The 26,161-nt window shown below is 42.1% G+C and overlaps 1 protein-coding gene across 1 annotated transcript in view; it reads right to left on the bottom strand.

The window, feature by feature from the left end:
• Nucleotides 1-20,022, bottom strand: part of SYT10 (synaptotagmin 10) — a 35,313-nt gene extending 15,291 nt beyond the window's left edge. Inside the window, exons 1-3 of the mRNA XM_075491714.1 lie at nt 19,872-20,022; nt 6,984-7,341; nt 326-890 (exon numbers count right to left, since the gene is read on the bottom strand). Of these exons, the coding sequence (XP_075347829.1) occupies nt 326-890; nt 6,984-7,341; nt 19,872-20,022 (1,074 nt within the window). The remainder of the gene's footprint in view (nt 1-325; nt 891-6,983; nt 7,342-19,871) is intronic.
• Nucleotides 20,023-26,161: the final 6,139 nt, after the last annotated feature.

Raw genomic sequence — 26,161 nt, 5'->3', positions numbered from 1 at the left:
TCATTTTGAAGGACAGGGTATTTTGCTAACAGGAAAATGTTAATTGTTCTTGTTAAACAGTGACTTTCATGAGGTACTATTTAATTAATAAACCTAATTTATATTTGCACAGTGAGCCATAAGGGTGACGGTATGTTCCCAGAAGATTTTTTAGTAATTAAATTTTATAGCTTCCTAAGCATCTTATTCTCTATGCTCAAAGGAAAATACTGATAACTTTTTTTTTTTTTTCTTCCAGACTTTGCTGATAAACAGGACATTCTGCCACAAACTACAAAAGAGAAATGAAAATATTACATTAATGCTTTTGGAACACATTACTTACTGTGGTGGCACAGTGGATGTCTTTCCATACATTGGCTTCCCTGGAGAGATCTGAGACTTCAAAAAGGTTATCAAGAATAACTTCCCCAATCATGTCATGTCTAGAAAATCTGTCAAAATCATAAACACTGAAATGCAATTTCCTGTTGCTGAGTTGATCATAGGCTACAGGAAACTGAAAGGTTTCATCAAAGACAGGATTTAATGTCTTTCTGTGAACTCGTGTCTGAAACTTCTTTTTCCTATCTGGAAGCAGATAAATCTTAACGTAGGGGTCGGATGTTCCTGTGAAGTCTTTAGCAGGCAGATCTAAGGCTTTGACAATTGTGACAGCCAGAAGTTCATTCTCATAATCATACCGGAGAGTGAAGTTAAGTTTTCCGCATGTTTTCACATCTTCTTGTTGCCCATCAGAATCCACAGACTTCTGTTTGTAGAGTTCCGGTTTTATTCTCCCGATGCTGGTTGTCGTCTCTCCCCTTTGCAAAATCGGATCTGTCCCCATGTTAAAATCAACACTGGACACTTGCATCTGCCTTGGCAAGTGCCTCCTGAAAGAATTGTGCCTGCACACATACACACACACACACAAAATGAGCCATGGTTATCTCTGGAAAAAGACCTGGCTATTACTAAGTAGAAAATACAAGAAGACCAAATTAGTAAGGATTCCTCTCTTTAAAATAATTTTAAAATAATCCCCCCCCCCCCCAATGTTTTGCAAGTGTTAAAACATCCTTGAGAGGAAACGATCATTTAGAATGACTTTCTTGGCCTGAGAGACACACGGTGTCCTGGCAATACATATATTTATAACCTTGTTTTCAGACTATGCAGCTGAAACTGAATTCAGGTTCTTTCACAGAACAAGTTGACAGTTCCAACATTGCTTGATGCCACTGTGCTAGGGCCTGAGTATAGTCAGGCAGCAAAAAAATCACTTGCAGAATTGTCATCAGTACTTCCTGGTTTTTGGAGGCATTCCGTGGTGCTTTTCCAATTAAATATTTACCAAGCTTCACACTGATCACTGTGAAAGGCGCCTGAAAAGGCCATGCAGAGCTATGCCTGGTGGTGTTCAGCATAGTGCTTTGCCATCCTACAACATTTTATATACACCTGCTTGGTATTTGCTACACTGAGGTACAGGCTGCCTTCTCCAATCATGCTGGGAACATTTTGTTCTGGCTGCAATACATTTCAAAGTTTTGGTCAACATTTTTCTGTGATGGGTTTTTTTTCCTTCTGTTCTCACACTCTGCTGTGTAGTGTATTAGAAAGCTGATTCCTGTACTCCTAGCAAGAAACAATATGTTTAAATCCTTGTAATTATGAATACAGTGTTGCATAAGCATATGTATTTATGGGCTTATGTTGACTCATGAACATCAATGGAAATTTGTGCCTTTCCTACTAAGACTGAAATCAAACCCCTGGTATGCCATACAGCCTTACAGTAGTATAAAAACACTGGTCAAAAAGCTTCACGGAATTAATCATCAGCAGATGCCATTATGGCCACACTGTCCAGTTTATTTTTTGGACATTTTCACGTTTCCTTGGTGCTTCACTACCCCAACAATCTGTACTGGAAAAGCTCACTACCTCCTCCTGTGAGGATACTTACTTGCCATTAAAAAACAATTTAATTGTCAGAATTTCCTCTGCTTTTTGCAATCAATTGCTTATTAATGCCAAATGCAGCCTTGCCTTATTGCTTGGTTTCCCTGTGGTGTTGTGTTCTGAAAACAAGAGGTGTCACAGCTGTGTGTTTCTTTCCTTAAATCAGAAATGCAAATTGTCCATTTGAAAGCAACCAGGACTCATTTCATAGATATTATTTGTATTTTTGCTGTAAGTGAAGTGGTTGCAGAAGGCATGAAGCACAAAACTACAGCAGTTCAGCTGAGCAGAGATACAAGAGGGTAATCTGCAGCCATTAAATAATAGACAAGAACGTTTCCCCTTTTGGCTGTTTCAGTACTGGTAGGTGCAGGGAGCAGTCCTATTGTAACACAGGAATAGGAGAGGGAGAACTTCATAGTCTAGATTGAAGTAGCTCCAAAAAATCCAGGTGTTTTGATCTCAAATTTAGATGAACAATACACTCCTCCCCTAACACATTCTACCTTTCTTTTTTTACAGACAGACAAGTTGAAAGATTTTCTTTCCTCTTAAAGTTAAGTTAAACTCACCAAATTTCTTTCCTCTTGAAGTTAAGTTAAAACTCGCCAAATTCATAGTATACGATGTCTACACTGGAATGGAGCGAGGAGTCAAAAGGCCCTAACTAGTCAGAAAAGTACAATATTGTCCTCAGTAAGTTTCAGGGCTGTCCTTGTGCCTTTGTCCTCCGAGAAGTCCAGCCTTGTAGGTGTCCTAAACACAGGGAAGGAACTGAACTCCACCCAAAATGTAGCAGCAATAAATGTTTGTGCAAAAGTGTTTGGGCATGCAGCAATTTAGGCACCAGCTCTCTAGTATCTTTGACTCATAATGAAGTCCAGGAAGACCTGTGTTACTGCTACTTCTGTCTGTGCTAATGAAACCTGTGCAGGTAGGCCTTCCTGAGTGCTCCTCACACCTGCAGCTGTAGTACTGAGATGCCCAGATAATCATGTTCAAACCCTGCCGTAGACAAGCAGTAGAGAAAACTGCCTATGCAGGGGAAACAGTGAAGCTGACTGTATGGCATTTCCAGTTTGAATGAAAACGGATACAACGACAAATTCTCTTTTCCTCGACTTCTCTTGCATTTATGAAGATCTGACTTAATACTTGTAAAAGTAACATATAAAACCCCAAATCTATGATTTCTAAGGTACCAACCTTCTTTCAAATTTTCAAACTTTATGCACGTAAGATCCTCTAGTGAACGTAGTCATTGTTGCGAGATGTCACTAAGTAAAACAGTGCAGCTGTATGGCTGTTCCCTGTGGGAACCAGCAGCGTTTTTGCTCTAGTAAGCCAAAGTCCTAATTACATAGCGCCTCGTATCTGTTCTGAGTCACAGCATTTCACCGAGATAGCTAATTGGTCTGTTAATTATTAAGATGCTTCATTGTTGTCATAGCAACATATTTATCTTCCTTTGTTCTGCAATAACAAAGGAATCAATGACTGTGATAATCAAGTACAAGGATGTCAGGCAACCACGTTGTGAAAATGCTACAAAGCTACTAACGTGTGCAAATCCAGGTACTTCAACCCCTACTGGCTCGTATAAGTAGCACTCCTGTAATAGACATGCCTTCCGTAACGTAGAACAAATACATTTTGAGTGACAGTAAATCTGTATGTAAATCTCTAATATAAAATTGGGCTTGCATAGGAATAATGATAGTATAAAGCTGATTTCTAACTCAGTAAGACTGCCATATGTAAGATAAAAGAGAAGGATAGGATGCTGATTTATGATATGGCTTGAGATTTATGAGGGGTGGCTCTGGTCTAGTTTTCTTAGATGATATTAGACCAACCTTTTGGACCAAATCCAGGAATGGACACCAGAACTTGTGGTACTTAGACAAAACAGAGGCTGCTGTCTCCTCCTTGCAATCACTAAAGTCAACAGATCTGCTTGTCTTTCTTTAACCTTAACATTCCCAAGCATCTCACTTTTGCCTTTGTGCCTCTTGGGAACCAACTTACTCTGCAGAGCTGAACGACAAGCTCCTCTCCCACTTAATGCTAAAGAGCAAAAAGCATGTCCTTTGAAAATACAGGTGAACATCTGAAGGAAGGAATATCATAGAAGCAATAAACTATATTACAGAATACTTTCACAAAGTATTGCGAAGAGTGGTTCTCAATAATACAGAGCAAAATTGTTTGTAAATGAACACCACTGATGCAGGACTTCCATCGTAGTTTACTGGTTAACTGGGATCAAGGATTAAAGAGCTTTTTTTTTTTTTTTTTAACGAGCGGGTCTTTTCATATTATCAGGAACTATGAAAATGATATAGTTCTAATTAAGCAGAAATTCATCATTCCCCTACACTAACATGTCTCCATGTTAAATGTACAGTCTATAAAAAGTGATCAGGCACATTTTGTTATTGCTCTGAATGGCTTCTTAAAGTCCTTATGCTTCAATTACAATGACTTAATATGATTCTATTTCTTTTATTAAGAGCTGATGGCCACAAGAACCTATCACAGAACTGGTTACAACCCTTTTCTTTGCCCCAGCTCAGGTGAGAACAGTGTAGAGGAGACAATCCAGACAGCAAACATTTCTCTTAGATCCTTTGTCAACTGAATACAGTTAGGAGATGGTACATTTGGGCCACTCAGGACTGCTGCGTACAACGAAGCAGTGATGCATCGAAGATGGTGCAAGAGAAAGCTATGCTACCTCTGTGCCTGCTAATGGCTCCCCTTTATTTAGAGGTCCCCAATGAAGGACACCAGAGCAGTTTTTAGTCATGTTGTGATCCAATATTCTGTGACACAAAGGAGAAGGAGTAATCCAGAAAGCTGGTCTAAATGTCCAGCCTTCATCTCATATATGATATTCTTGGCAGTAATAATTAATACGGGCTGTGGGAAGGTTAAGACTCACTTAAGGCAGGCACGGGTATAGAAAAAAATGTATCTACAAACACAGAAAGGACCATTTTTGGGTAATTTTTAAGACACATCTCATTCTAAACATGTTTTGTAGCACGGCTGCAGAGTTTTTCAGCAAACTGTAAAGGAAGGTGATGTCTCCAAACACCCTGCTATGAATTGGCTAAGGTGGGACAACCAGGGTTACTCACAGCAAAGGAACTGTCCCTCTCAGGAGAGATTTAACGATGAGAGGATAAAAAGAAAAAGCTCCCTTACAAGGTTACCAACATGTGCAGAAAGAGCAGGATTGATGGCAGGTTTTAATGTTGTAAAACTGTCCTTGGCTTCACGGATATTTTAGCTGCATTTAGATCCCAGTGCAAATCACTCTAGAGGTCCATGGGAATACTTTTGCAGCCTGAAGTAGCTCTGGATCATGTCCCTGGAACTTCTTTCTTCCCCTATAGTACCACAGGGACTATTCAAGTCCATTTGCCAGCCAGCTATTTCTTCTGTCTGTTCAGGAAGTCAGACAGTCTGACTACCTATACATTTACCTGTTGGTACATGATGGATAAAACTCTGCCAATTAATATCCTATTAGGTAATAGTGAGTTGTGTAATATCCTTGTCATGCTAAACTGTATCAATTTTGGTCCCTCCGCATTTACTGTAACAGTTACAATTTCAAACTTGTCTTCCCAGTATTTTGGAAATGTTCCTCAGAGTGGCTTGGATACTGTGCTCCCTCTCTTAGCAGATGGATACAGTAGCTGGAGCCAGGCATAGGCAAGGCAATGTGGCTTAAAGCCAGCTGTACAGTCTCGTAATTCAGGAGATGGTTCAGCTGCTAAAGTCAGCTGGACCTCCCCTGGCTGGAGTGTTCTCATTTCTGGAGCCTCCTGCAGTTGCCTGTTGGCTGTTCCGTGCTGTTGGAATAGCTGGGAGAAAGCACTTCAGCGCTCGCTACCACAATGAGCGCACTGAGCTGGCAAAACGCTGTCTTTGGGACTCAGAAGGCCAGCAAAGTATGTGCCCACTAACTGTAAAGCACGTGCCTTCTCCAACCTTGTGCCTCCAATGATTATTGTGAATGTGAGCTTTTGTTTGTTTTTTTTTTTTTTTTTTGCTTTGGTAGCATGGGTTCATTTAGCAAATGTTTCATTGAGGAAAAACTACTTCCTATACAGTATTTGTATTCTTACTTATGGCATTATGCAACACTTCAGGTGCCTCCTTTAGCCTTCATTTTCCTATTCTTTGTTTATAAAACATTCCCCTCTTTTTTCTTTTTCCTGATGTAGAAAGTGATCTTTGCAGTTCACTTTGTTTTCCATGCGTTAAATTTGCTGACAGTATTTGAAGAAAAACTCGTTTGAAACTACAGGTCACTACACACGTCTTCACTACTTTTCGATATAAAGCAGTACCTGAGACTAAATAAAAGTTTGTGTCCTCTACTTTAATACAAAAGAAATCACTTCAGCAATACTACACGCTTGTCCTTTATTTAAGGGTCTATATAAAATCTGTACTGCTTTAAGATTACTCCATAAGGTTCTACATTCTTAGACTGGGATTTTAACTGCTTTATAAGTGGCAAACCATGTGCTTAAGAAATGTACCATCAGCAACAAATCTGTCATTTATTTAGTGGAGAGGGAAACTTTCATCTGCAAAAGCAATGGCTGTATCTATAAAAATGTCTGTGAAAAGCCAGACTTGCAGTACTTTAAAAAATAAGACTGAAATAGATTTTCCTATACACAAAACCTAAAATGGAATAAGACTGAAATAGATTTTCCTATACACAAAACCTAAAATGGAAATGCTTAAAGTAGTAACATATGTATTTACAAAGTAGTAGAAGACATAGATTTGATCTTCATATGTTAAAATAATGCTGTAACTCAAGGTACACCTTATGTTTCAGAATGTTCTGTTCAAAGGACACTGAGGCTTCGCCTTCACGTGACTGCTATTTCACCCATAACTGCTAAGAAGCCAGTGAATAATCCAGGATCCTGGAAATTTTCAGCCAGGTGTTCTGGCTCTACCTGTTCCCAGGAAACGTGCCACAGACGCGAGTGCCCCTGACTTACCTTGATGACGATGTGGGTTCAGTGATCTGCCTCTGCATGCGTGCATGTCTGATCAGATGCTCTTTCAGTGCGTTCTGGACCTCTGCTGGTATATCAGGTGAAGTGTGGCTAATTTTCAATGCAGCTTCAAGTACCTTTGTTGTAGGTTTCCCATTTTCTTTAACTTCCTTTTTCTCACTGGTCTCAAAAACCTCCGTAGGAGCACTGGAGTTGCTCTGAGGGACATTACTGGCATTGGAAGTGAGAGGTTTGCTTCTCCAGCAGGGCCAACACAACTTCCAAAAGACAAAAAGCGAGACTACCAGCAAGGCAAGCCCGCAGAAGCTGACGACTACTGCTAACAGACTGACTGAGATGTCTGCAAGGAATTAGAAACAAAGATCATCATGACAGACAAACATGGAGAGAAAAAAAAATTAAAAATTACACAGGTAAGGAGATAGAAGCATTTTGATCATTATCTTGCATAGAGCTTTAAAGCCCTATTTAATGTTTTTTTCCTTTTGGATATCTAAGTCTGTACCTTTAAAATGTTATCATTCTCTAATATCTATTTCACAAATACTCCATTAATTCTTGTTCAGGCCAGAGGCCAGTATCGGTACCACTAGCCACCCATTCAGTCAGACTTCTCAGGAAGTAAGGGACTACCCAAATGGTCCCAAATACTCCCAGCCATTCTTGTCAAAGGGCTTCTGCTCAGGAACACATCTTGCTGAAAAAGTTAAACCACAGTCAACATTTTCTATCAGTGCACATGAAGATAGACCAGTTCTAAACCACCAGGCTGATACACAAATTTCTTCAGGACTTGCCAAACTTTTGACTGTGCGTTTGTCTTGTCATAAATAAGAAATTTCTAGAGTTAAATCTTAAGCTCTGGACCAAGACTGTCTTAGACCAAGACAGCACATATACATCGGTATCTAAAATTCTGCTCTGAAAATGCAGATGGCTTCAGAGTGCCCTGAGTTGTACAGAGACCATACTGTACACTTAGCTACCCCTGCTGCCCTGTATTTGACTTTTTCTGCCACAATTAGGTAGCATATCCAGTAGCATGGTCAAAGATAGGAGCACAGACTTCATACCAAAGAAATTCTGTGAACAGACTTATATTTTAGGAGATGGTGGATCACCAGAAATGCCAGTTGAGCCCTAATTAGGAGTTTTATTCTATGTGACATATTTCGGTTTGATTTTTCCAGTATCATGTAATTTTACAAAATATAACTAAAAAAATCCCTTTCCTTTTGAAAAGAGCCTTTTGTATGCTTTAAAAGTATCCAATAAACCCTGCTTAAATGTCCCTCAAGTAATGGCTGCTGCTGCTTGTTACAACAAGTTTTGACAGTTTAACAGCTAATATTTTGTATCCATAGCTCCAGGCTACAGGATACTAAACTGCATGAGCGGAAAAGTGCAACGACAGTTTGAGCATATTTTTCTAGAAGATCATAGGAAGAAAAATAGTCCTCTAGGTATGTATTGGCTCTATGGAACAGTACGTACCTCACAGGTCCCTTTGAGAGATGAAGATTCCAGTAGAAAATGTGGGAATATTTTCTTTATTAATATATAATATCTAGATACATCTCTCAGTAACAAACACTGAACTTAAGGCTCATTCAACACGAAAATGTGTGAGAATAGTAAAAGCAAATAGAAAATGTTTGTAGTGTGGAGATTTGAAAGGTACGGTTCAACCTTACTTCATATACGTCCTGGTCAGAGTCATGGGGGAATCGGCAGAGGATGTGCTTCTTTAAAGAGTCCGGCACAAGCTGCTGCCCTGCCTTGAACAGAAGTATGCCTCTTTGACCATTTCCTGCCAGTCCTGAGAAAGGTGTCCTCCTTTTCTGCCTGTAGCTAAATGTCAAAATGTAGCCCTTGGAATATGCATGTCAGCTTAATGAGAAATTCATATAGCAAATTCTGATTTAAGATGCTTCCATAAAATGAATGGATGCATAATTCTATCTAATAATAATGTAACACAAGAAGCAACTGATACTTTTGCATATGGTTTTTCTAGGCAATTCATCCCCAGTAGGGATTATTAGGCTATTTGGTTTAATCTACTGTTTACTCTGATATCCTTCCTGAGCCCAGTAATTTTTACTTGGCTTGTGCATGTTCTGCAGCAGGCTGTCCTATCCTGACAACAAGAGAATTAAGACATTATGACATTAAGAGATGCTGAGTTTACAGCTTGTTTCAATGGTTAATCACTTTGTTGCAAATTTGTATTTCTGATTTGTATTTCTGTAGTTCTAATTTACAGTCATTACTTCTTTCATGTCTTTGTATGAGACATTAAAAGATACGATATGCTTCATAAGACATGCCTATACAAAATACAAATGAAATAAACTGTGCCGGGAAACAAACCCAGGACTTGAAACTCAATTGCCTATACCAGTCCCTGGAACGGTTTTAAACTGGGCCAGTTCACACCCTCCCAGCCAATTCCTGGGCATGGATCAGGAATTAGAGTAGGCCAAGGATCACTCTTAATAGGTGGTTTGGATGTGGCCCTTCTGTTTCAGCGGATGACAGGCTTTAATAGCACAGAGAGAGGCTCTTACGTACGCGTTGGCCTCAGTGCCAGAGAATGGTCATAAGTGAATTTAACACATTAATACAGAGGTACGCCCCACTGAAGGAACTTTTTTGATAAATTGAACCAGCTGAATTTTCAATCAAGCTGGACAAAATATTTTTTCATTCTCAAAGCCTGACAAAAAGTAGAACTCTTGAAAATGTTGATGATCTATCAGAAATTAAACAAAAGAAAACAAAAAGCAATTAAATTTTGGGTCATTTGCAATATTTCCAGCTCAGTTTAGAGATGGTTGGCATAATTAGGTTACATTTTGAGAGGAAGGCTTTTAGAACTGAAAATTGATTTTTTTTTCATTTAGAAAATGTTGAAACAGGATGTTTTAACAACTTTGAAACTGCTGGAAACATTTCAAAACCAGAAATATGAAAATTGATCCCTTCCAGCAGAGTTTCAATTTGATGAATAGATACTATCAGCTGAAAAACATTCCATCAAAGCATTTCTAGCCAATTCTATTTTAAGTTTTTCACTGCAAGACATTTTTCAAGCCTTCAAATAACTTGGTGTCTCCTTTCAACACCCACTCCCGTGCTTCAACTTTCTCTAAGCTTCTTTTCTGTATTTCAGTTAAACTATTTCAAATTCTAAGTCACTCCCAAAATCCTTACAGAAAATGTATGTTTTATAGCCCTAAAATAATCACATGAAACATCTGAAGTCTCAAGAGCAGAGAAAAGGTGCTAATTCTACAAACAGTTGTACAAACTATAGTCTCAATTTTTGCTATTTTACTAATAAATTAAACAACCACACATACTGTGCTTCATAATACACCAAATACTTAAACAGAACATGAAATATTTTAATTGCCAGGAATTTGACCAAAAAAACCCTCATTACAAAAAAAAGTATTTAATTACATTTACTGCCATAATTGCTAAAAAGCCATCAGTATGCCATATAAATTGACATAAAAAGCATATTGCTTCCTCACTTCTGATAGTCACTCTGTTGAGCAATTATGAGAGATTTGCTGTTACATGAAGATTGAAATCATCTGTAGAAGAGCAGTTAAATGGAGCTTCCCAGACCCTTTGCATGTTAGACTGGATATGTCTCTTATACTACCTTTTTATAGGAAGTTTGGTTTAAGAATACAAAACATTAAGAAACAGTTCTGCAGACTAGGAGTTTCTTCATATCCCTGCACAGGAAACCTGGTTGGGAAGGAAAATGGGTACTGAAGGATGGATGTGTCATCAGATCAGGGTTGCACTTCACATATGTAAGTATTATTTAAAAATGTAGAACTGTGACAAATTCAAAGACTGCCTAAATTTTTAGAGGCAGAAGGAGATATACTCACTCTGCTGGGACAACGTTAATTGCCAACATTGTAAACAATGTTCTCACTGGTCTCTGGTACAAAGAGAAAAATCATCTCGAACTACAAGCAGTTGTTTGACAACTCTTTTTCTGAACTGGTAATTGCAGCTTGTCTTCAATGCTACACATTTGCCCAGAACAGGACATCTTTCTCAATATTCATCTGGACAGGCAGCATTATGCTTTTGCGATTCCTGTTCTCATGCTGGGTAAACTCAGGAATGTGAAGAAAATCCTCTTTCTCACACACCCCCTTCTGATCAGAGGGAAATCTTCCAGAGACTTCAGTGGAGTTACCATGTCACTCCTGGTGATGTTCCTTTACTGACGTCTGTCCTTAATGTCATCTTCATAGTCTTGATAAAATTTCATAACTGAAAGAAAGTATCTTGTTTCCTCATGGTTTTCTATTTAAAACTACTCTTTCAAGATATGGAATTTTGGATGATTTTATATTTCTCATTTGAGAACGGCGTGTCTATTTGGGAAGTGTTTGAATTCTGTTTACCTCAAAATCTCTCTTCATTTTTTATAAATATTCTCAGAAACATTTCCACCATAAAAGGCTCCTTGATAGCCAGTCTTTCATATTAGGCAAGTACTTCAGAATCATCCTCATCTTTTTTCTAGATGCTAGGGAATGTTTTGATTTCTGTTTTGAATGGTTTCTGTATTATGGCTTCCAACAGTTTGTTGTTTGAAACTTGCCTCAGAAAAGTTCTGCCCATGAATCCATTCACAAACATGCACATTGGCAGACATCCATTTCCAAACCAAATTAAGTTAATTTCCATTTTAGTCAGTGCCCTGACAGCATATGCCCCTCGATGCTTAACTTTGGAAAAACATACTCTACAAACCCATGATCTTGAATGGAGAGAGAGACCAGTCAGTGCTGAGACATAGCTGCCCATGTGCATAAGGGGCAGGCACGTGTCTGATGTGGACCACGCTAAAGAGAATGTACTCTTGCCAGCAAAGAAACAGGGGGAAAGGAACACCTGGGAAAAAAGGGGATTATAGTCTGTTTTGACCCACCTCTTGGTCTATATCTGATCTTGGTTCTCTTAAATACTTAAAGTACAATGTCTCTGTAACTTTTTTCAAATATATTCTTCTTTAACTTTTAATTTGTTCTCTTGTTCATCAGCCATAAGGAATTTCACTCTTTCCATAGCGCCCACTCTAAAGGGAACTCTTGTGTCTGGAGTATCAGGAGTCAGCTCAATCAGATAAATTAGTATGTCTCTGATTTTCTAGGATTTAGAGGGAAGCAGGAGCTGTATCAACTATAAAAGGTCTGGGTCCAATAATTCTCCCTTATTCTCATGTATATGAACTAGTTGGTCCAACCCATCATTTCTGCTGTTCAGTTTTCCTTGGGGGAATTTGAAGAACATAAAAAGTTGCTGGTGTTCATTTTTACTTGGCATTAGCAGATCTTTCACAATAACCTCTGTTTCACCCAGATCCCTGCAGATGGGGATATAATGCTTTAGCATGCCTCAGAAAGTGGCAGGGGCAGAGTCTTGTATTTTCTCTCATAACCTGAACCTGTCAAAACACCCAACTTAAATTTCAAATGGCAAAAATAGCCTTTCATTTAAAAGTCTACGTGTGACCTCCTCTCCTGTTCTCATGGAGAAACATACTTTGAAGATCTTTCTCAAATCTTTTCACTCTAGGCCGATTGTGAGTGTGTTACCTCCTAGGCTGTTAATTCAGTCTGATGTCTGAATTTGTTCAAAACAGCCATCACCATCTACTGGCTGGTATATCACTTCTTAATGCTAACAGAGCTCTATGGTAGCATGTTTCTTGACAGTAAGGGAATCAAATGAAGTCAGGTATCACTGTGATTTACTACGTGATTACAGCACATAAAATTATTGATCTCTTGTCAAAATAATTTTATCTAAGTTATATCATTTATTAATGTATCTGATAATCTGTATCTGTCCAACCACAAATGGAACGCCCTCTTTTGCCATTTCAAACTCCATGTACAGGACTTTAGATTACGTAACGTACAGCAGATACAGGGTATTTCCCAAAAGTTTATTAGCCACCTTCTAGCCCACATTACCTTCTGTTTTCCAGAAGTCAGAAGGATTCCAGAAGGTTCCAGAAATATAACACCTGTGTATTCATGAGCCTCAGTACACGATTTGTGTACTGAGTACACGATTAATTTTATGTAACTAGAGAAGATGGCTCTCACTTTTGCCTGACTGGGTCATCATGTTTTGTCTGTAGTGTAGGAAGCAAAAGATGTTGCACTGACCATTGTCCTCTCCTCTCTAACACACCAGATGTAAATTATTTGTCTCCACTTCCAAGGCTTTTTCTGGCCTACCTACTTTCCTACTTGGTAACTCTCACTTAATCTCAATAGCAGGTAACTCCCATCTCTGCTCAGCCCACATCTGCCCCATCACCTTCCATATAACAAAAACCCAGCTTTGGGCTTGGTGCCATGCTGCTCTCACACTTGCAAGGATGTCCCTGTAAGCATCTGCAAGAAAACCTCATTATCCTCTTTCAGACAAGAAAACGAAATGAAAACAAATCATAAGCCCACTGGACTGCCATTAATCATAAGGATGCCATAGCTGTAACAAGGTTCACACAGCTCAAGTGTCATTTTTGAATTGTCATGGTTATGTTTATCCTTACCCAGCATTATATAACGAACATTTCACACATATGATGAGACCCAGCAAAACACTGTGTCACGTTATCTTCATCGTTACAGATTTGTCCTCCAGCTGTTATAACCGTTTCTGTATTTTTCATCTGTATTTCTTTGCAAAACGTGTATGGAGGAAGATTGTTTCGTAAAACTCTTGCTTTTACTGTGTATCACTGCTGTCTGCATGTTGAGCACTTCTGCATTGTTGTGACTGCCTTCACATTTACTGTAAATAAATCTGGTCTCTGTGGTATGTTTACCCCTCTGTTCTACCTTCACGCTGCTGAGTTAGACGCATTTCTGGTTTTCACAGCTTGTTAACACCGATTTTGTAAAGCATATTTTTCAGTAACCTGGTACTTTTTTTCCCCCAAAAACATATTTCTTTCGTGTAATAACTTTGTTCTGACCAGGTGATGAGCTGTATCGTAAAGAATTCGATCGGTCTGTTAAATGTTCAGATGTTTATTATTTAATTTTATCACATTTCTCTGTAACAGAATGCTCAACTGTTTCACACAACAGCTCTTCCTCATGAAGAAAAATGTTCCTTTCTTGTAGGACAGTCCTACACTGATGACCATAGTCTTCACATTCATTCAAGCCATTTCTGGTCCCCTTCATGCTTGCTTTGGCACAGCTGAGAAGAACTTGCAAGCACACTACTGGGTAAATCTGTTCTTTCTCCCCTCTAAATGTATCCAGGCAGTGTAAGTATACCTACAGCTTATATTCTGTGTGTGTGTATGTATACAAATGCATGCATGCACACACGCATGTTTAAAGGAACCAAGAGGAAATGTACACCATCAGCTGCCATCAGTATGTTGAGAGCTGTCAGGGGAGCAGCTGACAGCCAACGGAGACTCATGCCAACTACAGCAGGAGGACCCATGACATTGCTCTTCAGGAAAGAGTGAGGCTATATTACAGAATGTCCATGCACAGGATACTCCAGTGTTTTGTTACTTCCTCTATACTTCTATAGTAAACTGTTGATCGGGGTAGGGTTAGAAACTTGGTAGGTTAAACTTTTATGGTAATAAAATAATTGAGAGTAGAATATTTAGGTGAATAACAAACAATCCTGTAGAAACTGATGCACTTTGCATGCTCGACTTAAAAAAATTCATTGCCTGACAAGCAAAAGGGCAAGAGTAAACATCACTCTCCAGAACCCTCTAGCCACTCTAGATGGCTGAAATATGCCCTCCTGGCAGGGAAGCAACGGGGTTCCCAGCTCTGTTATAAACATCGGTTCACCATGAGAACTGATAATGAGATAGTGAAGTTCTGCAGGACCAGCAGACCTAAAAAAAGGCAGACAGCAGAAGTGCCCACTGTTTGCAGAGGACATGCAATGAATTTTAAACCTGTGTCCCTAGAGCAGGATGCCAAAGCTCCTCTTATTACGCTCTATGCAATTGGCTTAACCTTCAGAAATGCTCCCAACTGGGACTTTGATGTGCTTGGTTCCTTTGAAAATGAGGAGGGATGCCTAACTGTCAAAAATGAATTAGAGTCCTTTATTAATCAGATAACCTGAGTTAAAATACAGGTATAACCAAGCTGCATATATGAATTTTGGACACTTCTATAAAATAATTTACTTGGATTAGAGATAAATTTTGTTAGGTGTGATCCTGCACATCCAGTTCCCATTTATTTTCCACCTGAACTCTTCCTATTATTTGACAAACATCCTAATCATTTTGCCCAAATCTACTGGAAATAAAGGAGGTGTAAAAAAAAAACCAACAAAACAGTTGCACATCTAATTCAGCATTTTGTCAAAAATGTTATACCCTTCAGAAGAAAGCTCACATAGTCATCTAACTATATAAAGGTACCATAAATGTAAACAGCTTCCTAAACTTTTCTCTTGAGCATTCCCCTGAGATGAGAGAATTAATAGTCCTTGTAATTACCAGGGCAGAAAATATAACAGCAGATGTCGTGTCTTCACTAATTGTCTAAAGCTCTCAGAAATTTACAAAATGATTTATCTCACTAAGATTCTTTGCTGTACATTCCATAGACTAATTATCCATTACACTAAATATGATTACCCCTTCTTGACCCAAGCAGTGAGCAGTAATTGAGGGTCCTAAGGTGGTGGTGCCGTCACTGAGAGGAAAAAACTATTGAAGAATCAGCCATTTCTTTGATGTAATCCTGTTTGTCCACAAAGAAGAATGTCCAAACTCTTATTTCTCTGAGAATAAGAGGAATCAAACACATGAAGGTTACTTTTTTGGTTAGCAGCAAACCTTAATAGCTCTCCTTTTTGCTTTGTTGTTTCATTTTCTTGTACTCTGCCTTCCCAAAGCCATACTCTCCATTTTTTGTTCTGACTGTGTCTCCAGCTCCCTCTTCTTTGTGTTTCATTCTGTTATCCTTGTTATGCTTCTTTCTCCTACCTAGACACCTACACTATCAAAAAAATCAGTACCCAGCCTCTCCGCTTGCCAGTGAAATTTCTTGGGTCACGAGGTTAATATTGTCTCATATTTTGCTTTGAGCCTGTGATTGGGTGGTGCATCTTTTGTCTCAAGTAGCTGATTCCTCTGAGAGGCTTGGCTGCTTTTCACGGTCCAGCTGAACAGAAAGCAATCATCATACCCACCGACATAACCATATCACAGCAGTTCTAGTTGCCTTTTTTTAACGTTTTCGACTTCCAGAGCATGTTTTTATTCTTGTATTAAATAGAAAAGGTCTGCTTTCCTTTTTACCAGCTACTCCTCTACTTTCTGAAATGTTTCTTGCTCTATTCTTTCCTTTCCAAATATGGGTCTCCTCATCTTTTAGACTTCTTTCCTTCAATGAAATCTGACTAGTGATTTTTACTTATGCTATCTTTGTGACACTTTTAGGTGTCTTCTTTCTGAGATTAGGAAAACTGAATGAACGCACCATTTAAAGAGAGAATATGCTACCCCTATATAGCCAACTATTGTTTTCTTTTCTCTCCTCTTTATATGATCTCCTGGACTATTTGCTTTTTGGATTTTCATTGAAAGTTTAGCTGTGATTCTGTAATATAACAACATACAATAATAAACCATTATTCTGTAATAACCCTCTCAAAGTCTTTTATCTTCTCTACATCTTCCAGAAGTCCTCCTTACAACTCAGGTATCTTCTTACTCTTACTACAGTAGTTTCTTCTCTGCACACTTCAGTGCTTGTTGCAGGAGCTAATTCCCAACACACTGCTATAGCTGGAGCCCTAGACAGCAAAGAACTGAACTGGTTCCATGATGTGTATCACCCAGCGTTGGCATACACTGGGAAAGTGCTTCCTGCACCATCGTTTGGGACATACGCCAAAACTGATAGGGCTAAATTAGCCATTCTACCTCTCTACCAGACAGCTACAGCTGCATGACACCAGAACTGTGCAGAATTTACTCAGCCACAGAAGGATATGGCTACATGATATGGACTCTGACGCCAAATGCTACCACCCTATGTATGAGACAGATGTTTCCGGAAAACACAAACATTTATGGCTTCATTCTCAGAATGATGATGGAGAACACTTAACGTGTCTACTTTCAATGAACAGGAATTATGTACGTTCAACACTGTGGACAACATTAACTTTATCCATAGAGATGATAAGGATCTGTGCATTTGAAGAACAGAAGAGATGGCACAATTCACCTTTCAATGACCACATTTCTTTCAGCCTAGACACTGTGTTTACAACCTTTCAGTTCATAAAATTCATGTGAGTGATATTTATGTCTTGTCTATCCAAGTGTTTACATATTAAGATGTTGTCAATTATCAACAACAACAGTGTGTCTGTTCCTCCTCTGGAGCCAGAAGGTATTACTATATGGTCACTGGCAGTGTTATTAATGTTTAATTTAATATGTGTGCCAATAAAGTTGACACCATCATCTAATAATGGTTTCCTTTTAAGGAGGAAAAAGTGAGATTTAGGAACCCAGCTGAGATGTGGGACCAAGCAGTTGAAGCCCCTGGTCTGTCAAATATCAGGTTTTTTCTAATCCAACAATTGCAAGTTCATTAGGGTTTACAAATGAAAAAAACAAGGAGGTCGTTGACTTTGAAGAAATGTCTAAAAAGAAGATCCTGTTACTGTATACAATGCAATATCAAGGCAAGTGTTGAAGACTCAAGTTTTCTAAACAGCAAACCTTGGTTTGCCTTGTGGGACATTTTTCTATCCTTCACATCCCACCTGTTTATATATCCACTTTGTTCTTATATGACACCTAATACTGATTCCCTGTGCAGTACTCTCTAAAAGTCACATACAGAAACTAAGCTTTTCAGAGCTCAATTTTCCAAGCTCCGTAGGGTAATTTTATTTTCATGCAACCTTCTACGATTCGGACCAAGCCAACTAACTCAGTGCGCCATCGGAATATACTCGGTAGTTTGCATTTACAAAGCACAACAAATCCACGATCCGTGCCGGTGGAAGCCCGCTACGACCCCCGCGCCCCCGCGTCCTGCTGCCCCGGCGGCGGGGCCGGCGGGGTAAGGGGCACCCGCGGCGGAGCAAGCCCTGCCGGGCCGGGCCGGGCCGGGCCGGGTGGCCCCCGCCATCCGCGCTGCAGCGCCGGGACGCGCCCGTCTTCACCGGCTGGAAACTCAGCGCTCGCCTCAAGCGCAAAGCCCTGGGAGAACCGTGCAGGTACCGGAGTCTGAAAGAAGAATGGCTCCTCTTTCAGACAAGGGGTTTTTTTCTGAGCTACTACAAATACCCCGGAATTTGCAGTAAAATCTGTGGGCATTAGAAGAAAAAAGAAGTTAACAGCTGCGGCGGTAGCAGCAGCGCAGCTGGGGCACATGCCGAGGACCTGCTGCTTTTCATGACTTGGTGTTAATTTATTTAATTTGCACTGTACGCTTGTTATTTGTTGGCCATAATGCAAGCTGTCTATTTGCATTTATGGACAGACAGAATAGGTTACCAATCCCTTCTGGCAGAAATTAAGCACAGAACTTGGACTAATTTGCAAGGCCCGTCCTAAACAGAAGTACCATGAAAAGCGAGGGGTCTAGAGTGTACTGTACAGAATAACGCAAAAGCCTAGAGCCGACCCCGAAAGATTCAGACAATCCAGAAATCTGTGACCAAAGATATCACCGCTGGGAGTCAAAATCCTGGTTTCGACCCCGTCAATTTTTCTGGCTTCGGAATATTTACATTAACCAGAATTCCCTCCCACCCCCTCCCACCCCTCCCCAACTAAAATTTTCCTGGACCGGACCAGACCGGACCGGACCGGAGGGCTGCCCTGACCCCACAGGTTCCCACGGGCTGTCAGGAAGCTCTCCTGCCGTCCTCAGCGATTAACGGAGGGGATGTAAAATATCTCAAAGCCCGCTCAGGGGGCTCTGTCAAGTTTCATCGCACGGATACTCTGAGCCGCGGCTCGGCGAGCTGCGCCCCGAGCCCGGGCTGCGCGCCGAGCCGTGGCGGCTGCCCGCCCTCCCCTCCGCCGGCCCCGCCGCCCCCCGCGGAGCCGCCCGGCTGCCTCGCCCCCCCGCCGCACCTCCGCGCAACCTGCTCCCGCGGCGCGACACGCCAAACGCAGAAGGACGGCTGAGGAGAAGAGAGAGGGCGACCGGGCGCAAACCACGCGTGGCGCGCCCGCCGCAGGGAAATGCTGCCCACCCGTGACAAGAGCATCAGACACAGCCCTCTCCCCCGCTCCTCGCACGCACGGCCCCACAAACGCATGCAGCGGCCCGGGTCCGAGCTTTGCATAAAGAGGAACTCCCACCGCGCGGAAAACCTTGCTGAAGCGGAGCCGGGGGGGGCAAACGAGCGAGCTGCGGGGAAAGGGGCCGTCTCCGGCGGCGCGGCTCCAGCCGATGGAGGGGCCCGCACGTCGGCGGCGGTTTCTCTCCCCTCGGCGCCTCTCCTCGCTCCCCGTCCCCACGTCGGCACCCCCGCCCGCGGCCCCACGTTTGCCCCGTCGGCCCCGGGGCGCTGGCCCCCACCCCAGGCGCGGCGGGCACCCCGCGGCGGCGGCTCGGCGGTCCCGGCGCTTCCCTCGCTGCGTCCCGGGCTGCGAGAGGGAGACGATTTTAAAGCGGGCTGTGTGACTGCCCCCCTCCGCCCCCTCCGCACGCAGGGAAGGCAAAGGAAAAAAGTTGCGCTCTCCGGCCGCCCACGCCGGCGCTGCCCGCCCCGCGGCGGTGGCAGGACGGGCCCGTCGGCGGGGGCCGGGGGCGGCGGGGCCGGTATCGGTACCTGTGCCGCCGATGCCCTGGCGGGCGGTCTCCAGGGGGAAGATGCCGGCGCACTTCTCCCGCTCCACCTGCCCGCCCAGGCACAGCTCCGAGATGATCTGCAGCGCCTTGTGGCAGAGGCTGCCCACGCCGTCCTCCGCGGGGAAACTCATCTTCTGCCCCGGCCGCCCGCTAAGCCATGGCCGGCGCGGGACGGCTCCGCGCCCGACCCGCGCAGCCTCCCGCGGGGAGCGGAGCGGGGCGGAGCGGCGGCGGTAGCGGAGCGGCCGGCGCGACGCGAGTGAACCCGCGCTCTCATCCGAAGAAGTAGTGAAGGGGGGGGGGGGAGGGAGAGACAAAAAACGGGGGGGGAGGGGAAAAAATAAAAAGAGGGGGGAAAATAAGCATCCACTTAGCAACGCCTTTTGTGCCTAGCGGGCTTCGGTAGGCGCCTCGGCCAATGGCAGCCCGGCGCGGGGGGGCGCGGGTGGCGGGGGGGCTCCTCGCCTTCCCCGGGGAGACTTTCCCTTCCCCCGCCCCGCGGCCGGGCGAGGGGCGGCGGCGGCCGGGACGACTCCCGGGGGGACGGCCCCGGACGGAGCGCGGCGGGCGGGCGGCCGCCTGGTCAGGGGCTGCGCGGGGACGGGCGGAGCGGTGCGGAGCGGCGCGGGGGTCGCGCTGCTGCGGACCGGCGGAGCCCCGCTCCCCTCCCCACGGCAGGACCCCGAGCCCCGATGGCAGCGGTGCGCTTCGCGCGGAGCTCCCCGGTCGCTCTTCGCGCCGGCGGGACGACGCGGAGTTTGTTCCCCACCGCTCCGGTCGTTTTTCCAGGAACGCTTGGGTGACCTGGGCAGTTAATCTTCACTCCGGTCTACCGAGCAACGTCAGATAACTTCACTAACCAAATCACCATCTCCACCATACTTTTCAGCAGCAGAGTCACGGAACAGTTGACTTCGGCTATTTCTCTAACTTGTAAGGGAGTTAGAGTAACCTCAACGCTTGTCGGGTCTATTTCCTCAACAAGTTCCGTAAAGTTGTTTTTTCATAGATATAAAAGTTCCAGGTACTGCATGTGCTTGAACATGCTTCTAAAAATCAGTACAGCATATGCTGCTAGTGGTTGTTTCAATTACTGGCTGCACAGCCGAACAAATCTTAAGCTGTTCATTTGTTCATCTACGTACTGAAATTCTGATACTTTTTTATATTTGTGAAGAAAAATGCTTCTACTTCGATGGCATATGTATGTCTTTCAATACTTAATTCTAATTAGGCATAGTTGAAAGGAAGTCTGCTAGCAGTTCGCTTAACAGCACTGCCTCTAGTCTGCTGCTAGGGTGTCTTGGTTTCATAAGCATGAGAAGTTAACTTGTGTGTTGCTGTGCCTTTTTTTCCTCCAGATTTCGAATTTTTATCTTTTACCTGAAAATTAATAACTCTCTCTAACAAACTCTGAAGTTTAACATTTGAAAACTTTATAACCATCAATCAATAACTGCAAATTATGAAATAATACAGAAATGTTTATTCCAGTTTTAATTCTGAAATTCTGTACTTTATATAGTATAGATACTTGTAAAAAACACACGATGATACTTCTAAAAATCAGCTGCTTGGCTTTTTGAAGGCTCATGCATTTATGCATATGAATTCATACACATGTATTTTTCAAAATCTTAGGAAAGTCATAGACTCTGTTGTATACAAACTGTGACATCAACAGAAATTCTGTTCCATAAAGCTTTTTCACAGATATAGCAGGTATTTCAGAAATACCAGATGCTACTAAAGAAATCATTCCCCGTTCAATGCATTTCCTGCGACTAGCATTGTCAAAACTCTGTGATATTTCTGCAAAATGTTCTGACAAATCCTAGAATGTTTAGACTGTAACTAGTCAGGGCACAGAACTGTGTAGTACTATTTGAAGACTCATTTAACCCTCATAGGGACCTAAATCTGCATAATTATCTCATGAAAATAGGCTTGCTAGCAATGAAAAGGTATGTACATATTTTCACTACAGTGAAGACAACTGATGCCTGCTTCCAAACTTCAAAATATGAACATATTTACTCTTCATGTGACATTTACAGTCCTGTTCCCAAAACTCTGTCATGCACCACCAACTAATAATTAAGCAGTCTGTTTATCTTTGAGACATACTCAGAACTCTAGCAGAAGCTAACAGGAGATACATACACAGACTGATGAAGGAAGGGTCTTAAACAGAAATTGGTTTTAATGAGAGTAAGGACTGCATTTAAAGGCTGAGACCTTAGCTCTTCCATTTCTGAACCTTTCTACAGACTGTCTTTGTGCCCATGGATGTATCACGCAGTCCAGGAGTGAAACTTTTTGTCTCTGAAGTTACTGGCAGTTTTGCCATTGATTATAATAGTCAAAGTTTCACATGTAGATCAGTTTTACACCCTGCTTGTTGACTTATGTAGTGAGACTTGGGTACATTCTTATATTGTTTGCCTTTGCACACAAGAACTTCATTTCAGTGAAGATCATACCACCTTATTACTACTACTATTGATGGTATTGATAAGTACATAGATACAGAAAAGCACAAACAGGTACATTCTACATTAGTAATTAAAAAAAAAATTTGAAGACTGAGATTTTCAGGTAGATGTCTGGAGACAGGTACCCAATGGGTACCTCTCTTAGCTGTCCTAAGTACTTTAAAAATGCTTTTAGGTATACAGAAAATACCAGCCACAGTAAGTAGTATCACTGTGTCTTTATCAGATGCATCACCATCTAAATCCTGTTCTTCAGTTAAGTAGCATGGATATAAATGTTAATTCATCAACATAATAGTTTTTCTCAGCCTAAATACTATGAGATGAGTTTCACTAGGAGATGAATGATTCTGCTGGTGAGATATGCTGACAATTTGTCCTAAGCCAGATCCAGACATATCTTCTGTTGTTGGGGTCAAGTTATTGATGAAGGAAATTCTTCACTTTTGTATTGAGGAGTTTAGTCCAAAATGTGAATTCAGGTTAGGAATCACAGCACTTTTCTCCAATATTTTCTTTCAGTGGAAAACTACTTTTTCTGCATATGAAAGGCTATAAAAGCTTTCTAAATTCAGCTCCCACTGCTTGGATTTTCAATAGCCTGGCAGTTTTAAAATCAATATGCAGTTGCATCCCTTGGATGTGGATGCCCTTGTATCCACAAAGACCGCTTTGGAAGTGCTGTCAGGCTGTGTCACCACATGTGATTTGTTAGGACACAGCAGACTCATGCCTCATGGGTTCCAGCTGCTGGGATCACACCACACCTTATCCACTCTTGCTATGCTGACTGCTGGTCGTTACCAAGTTCATACTGGCTTGACGACTTTTTGTTGATTGATGTTGACTAAGGGATAAAATTTCCTTTTTTCACATTAATTGCATGTATTCACATCCTCATATTGTCTATGCAATATCCAACCAGTGGTTAGGGTACTACGCTTTGGACTGGTCAAAGATGGGATAAATACCCAGTTTTGTAAGACGTATCCTCTAACAAACAGTGTGTTAGGATTTTTGAAGTTTAGTCAATATGGGTAGCCTAAAGGCAGATAAGGTTCAGATGTCTTTCAGAGTTAAGCTGCACTACTAAGTGTAAGGCCACAAATTATCTGGTGTAAATTAGTGAAGGCCTAGTAATTTGCAAAGGAAGAATGGGCTGGTCTAGTGAGTACTGAGTCAAAAGTACTCTCTCTGCTGCAGGTGATGATAAGCAGATGCAAGAATAGCCATAGTAATGGTATACTCCACAGTTCATAGCTTTTGACCACAGTCTGAAGTGAATTTATGTCTGAAATTCAGCTACAGTGGCAGTGTACAATGCCAAAGATGTCTGCAACAGAAAGTAGTCTCTGACTGCATTTGTAGCTATGCTTGCAAGCAGAGGTTGGCTCTGAGGGTACTGCTGGGCATGGCCAAATGGAGGCTTTGTAGATATACCCAGGGAGAACCATGATTTGCTCTTGACTTGTGCGGTCTTCAACAGCTCCCCTCTGTGCTTCTTGTACATCATGCCTGTTTACTTTTTTGCATAAGGACTCACTCTGTATTTTTAGCAAGATGGCACCCCAGTCTTATCTGGAACCTTCAAGTATTTCTTTTTACCTCAGCTGAGAGTTTGGCCTTGGTCTCTTGATTTAGAATTAAATAAGGATACCAAAAAAGCAACAGAGTTGGGGGAAAAGAAACATTTCAGCATTCAGCTTTTAAGATGCTATGAGTAGAAGAAGAAGAAAGTGAAAACACAAATTACAAATACAGTTTTTGTTTGTAATAGTTACAAATACATTTTTTCCTGATAGATTCTCCTTAACTTTTAATTCCCTTTTAAACAGCAAAATAAACCCTGAAACATTAAAGATAGCTTTTCTCTAGCTGCATATTTTTAACCCTCTAATTTTGAGTAAGAAGTGTCTTTCACTCCTAATGTAAAAAAAAAAAAAAAAAAAAAGAGCTGTCTGACAGGCATTATTACAGTTATAGAGCAATCCAGGAAACAGTCAAAGCGGAATGTTCCTAACCTGCAAATTAGAGAGGAAGGGTGCCATGAGCTATGTAAAGGTGCCTGTAATAACAGACTGAAACATTATGTCAGCTGCATATGGGAATGCTGCTGTTCTTTGCATCCTAACTGAATGAAGATGAGATCATTTTGGTCCGAATTGGGCCTCTGCTCATGAGGTGAAAGGCTAGCACAGGAATCCAGTGCATGAAATCACGCCCTTCCTTCTTGTGACATGAAAAGGTAACTGCTTGGCATCATTTTTCATCAGAGCAAATATTGAATAGGTTGGGAGACACCTTCCAGCTTTTTGAATATTCAGAACTGCCTCCTTGGAAGAGGACTGAGGCCTCGTGGCTACAGCAGTGAAGGGCCACAGTGTGAGTTCTCATTTTCCAACAGTCTTCAGGCTGTCCTTGTGACTTTGAGAGAGACCCTTAATTTCTCTGAGTTACAAACTATAACATGAGGACAGTAACTCTTTCTGGTATCCTTTATGTTCCTTGCCTACGTGAGGTTTGAACACTTACGAACAGGAACCCTATCTTAGTTTTAGAAGTAATACAAAAAAGTTTCAATTTCCTTTTTTCTACCATTCTTCTCATTCGCTCTTCTCACTTCCATACTTTCATAGTACCTGGTACAATGGAGCCCTCATCTGGGTTGCTTTTTCCAACTTCTAATTCACTATGAATAAAAAACATAATCATAAAGAGAGCCCCCCACATTTGGTCCAAACAGATGCTTCCTCAATTTTCAGAAATGCTGAACAACCATTACTTTATTTTTTTCCACTTAATTTGGTGTAGTTGATACTTAAGGCTACAAATCTAAGCAAAGAGAGTCCTACAGGACCTGCACAGACAGCTGAAGCAACTTCTGAGTCAGCAGCAAATAACGTTTGCGGTTTTGTGGAAATGTTTTTTAAAAGATGTATGGCATGGAATAATTTATGGAGATTTAAGATGTTATAATTCCTTGAGAATAATTGGTTAGGGACAGAGGGCAAAGTGATTACTATTCTGTTTTATTTCAAATCGTGCTTTGTAAGTGATACACGGGATGGGGAAAGTTTTTGGTGTCTCAGAGTCCTGAATCCACTGTGAATTGTTTGCTTTTCAGCTCCTAGCTGCTAATTAAATAAAATACTTTTTTTTTTTTTTCACTGCAAAGCATGTGGTATGGTCACAAAAGCATGTGGTACAGTCTTTTCAGTGGCTATTTGAGCAGAAGGAATAGTGAAGCAATCGATTGGGAAGCCAGCAGATCCCGAGAGCTCATCCTGGCCATCTGGGGGAATGGATGTGTGGCCTGGCATGCCATTTGCCCCCTATGAAGATTTTAAGGCTTACCTAACCAGTTATGTGCAAAGGAACTCTGAACTTTCATTGATTAATGACCACAAAGTGAACAAGTATGCTGCTGCCAGGGTGCGGGAAGGGCCTGCAGGTCGCTGAGGGCCATGGAGCCAGGAGCGATGGTGGCTCCCCGCATGGGTGGCAGCAGTGCCGGGCTTGGCAGCCGGGGCCAGTCCCACCCCCCAGCCAGGAGCAGGGCAGCTGGGGGCACCAGGAGCAGCCCCAGCCCCGGGCATATGGCACCTCCCTGGGGACAGGGACAGGCTGAGGCCTGGCCGGGACGTGGGCCCACGGGTGGGCCCGGCTTGATGCAGCCCCTGGCCAGGCAGGGCAGGGCTGTGGGGAGCTGGAGACGGGCCCTGCTGCGGTGTCACTGGGGCAGGGGCTGGTGGCCCCGGGGGCTGAAATTGAGTCC

The sequence above is a fragment of the Mycteria americana genome, chromosome 1 (genome assembly GCF_035582795.1).
Source record: "Mycteria americana isolate JAX WOST 10 ecotype Jacksonville Zoo and Gardens chromosome 1, USCA_MyAme_1.0, whole genome shotgun sequence".
NCBI lineage: Eukaryota > Metazoa > Chordata > Aves > Ciconiiformes > Ciconiidae > Mycteria > Mycteria americana.
This window is presented reverse-complemented; position numbering and strand designations above follow the sequence as displayed.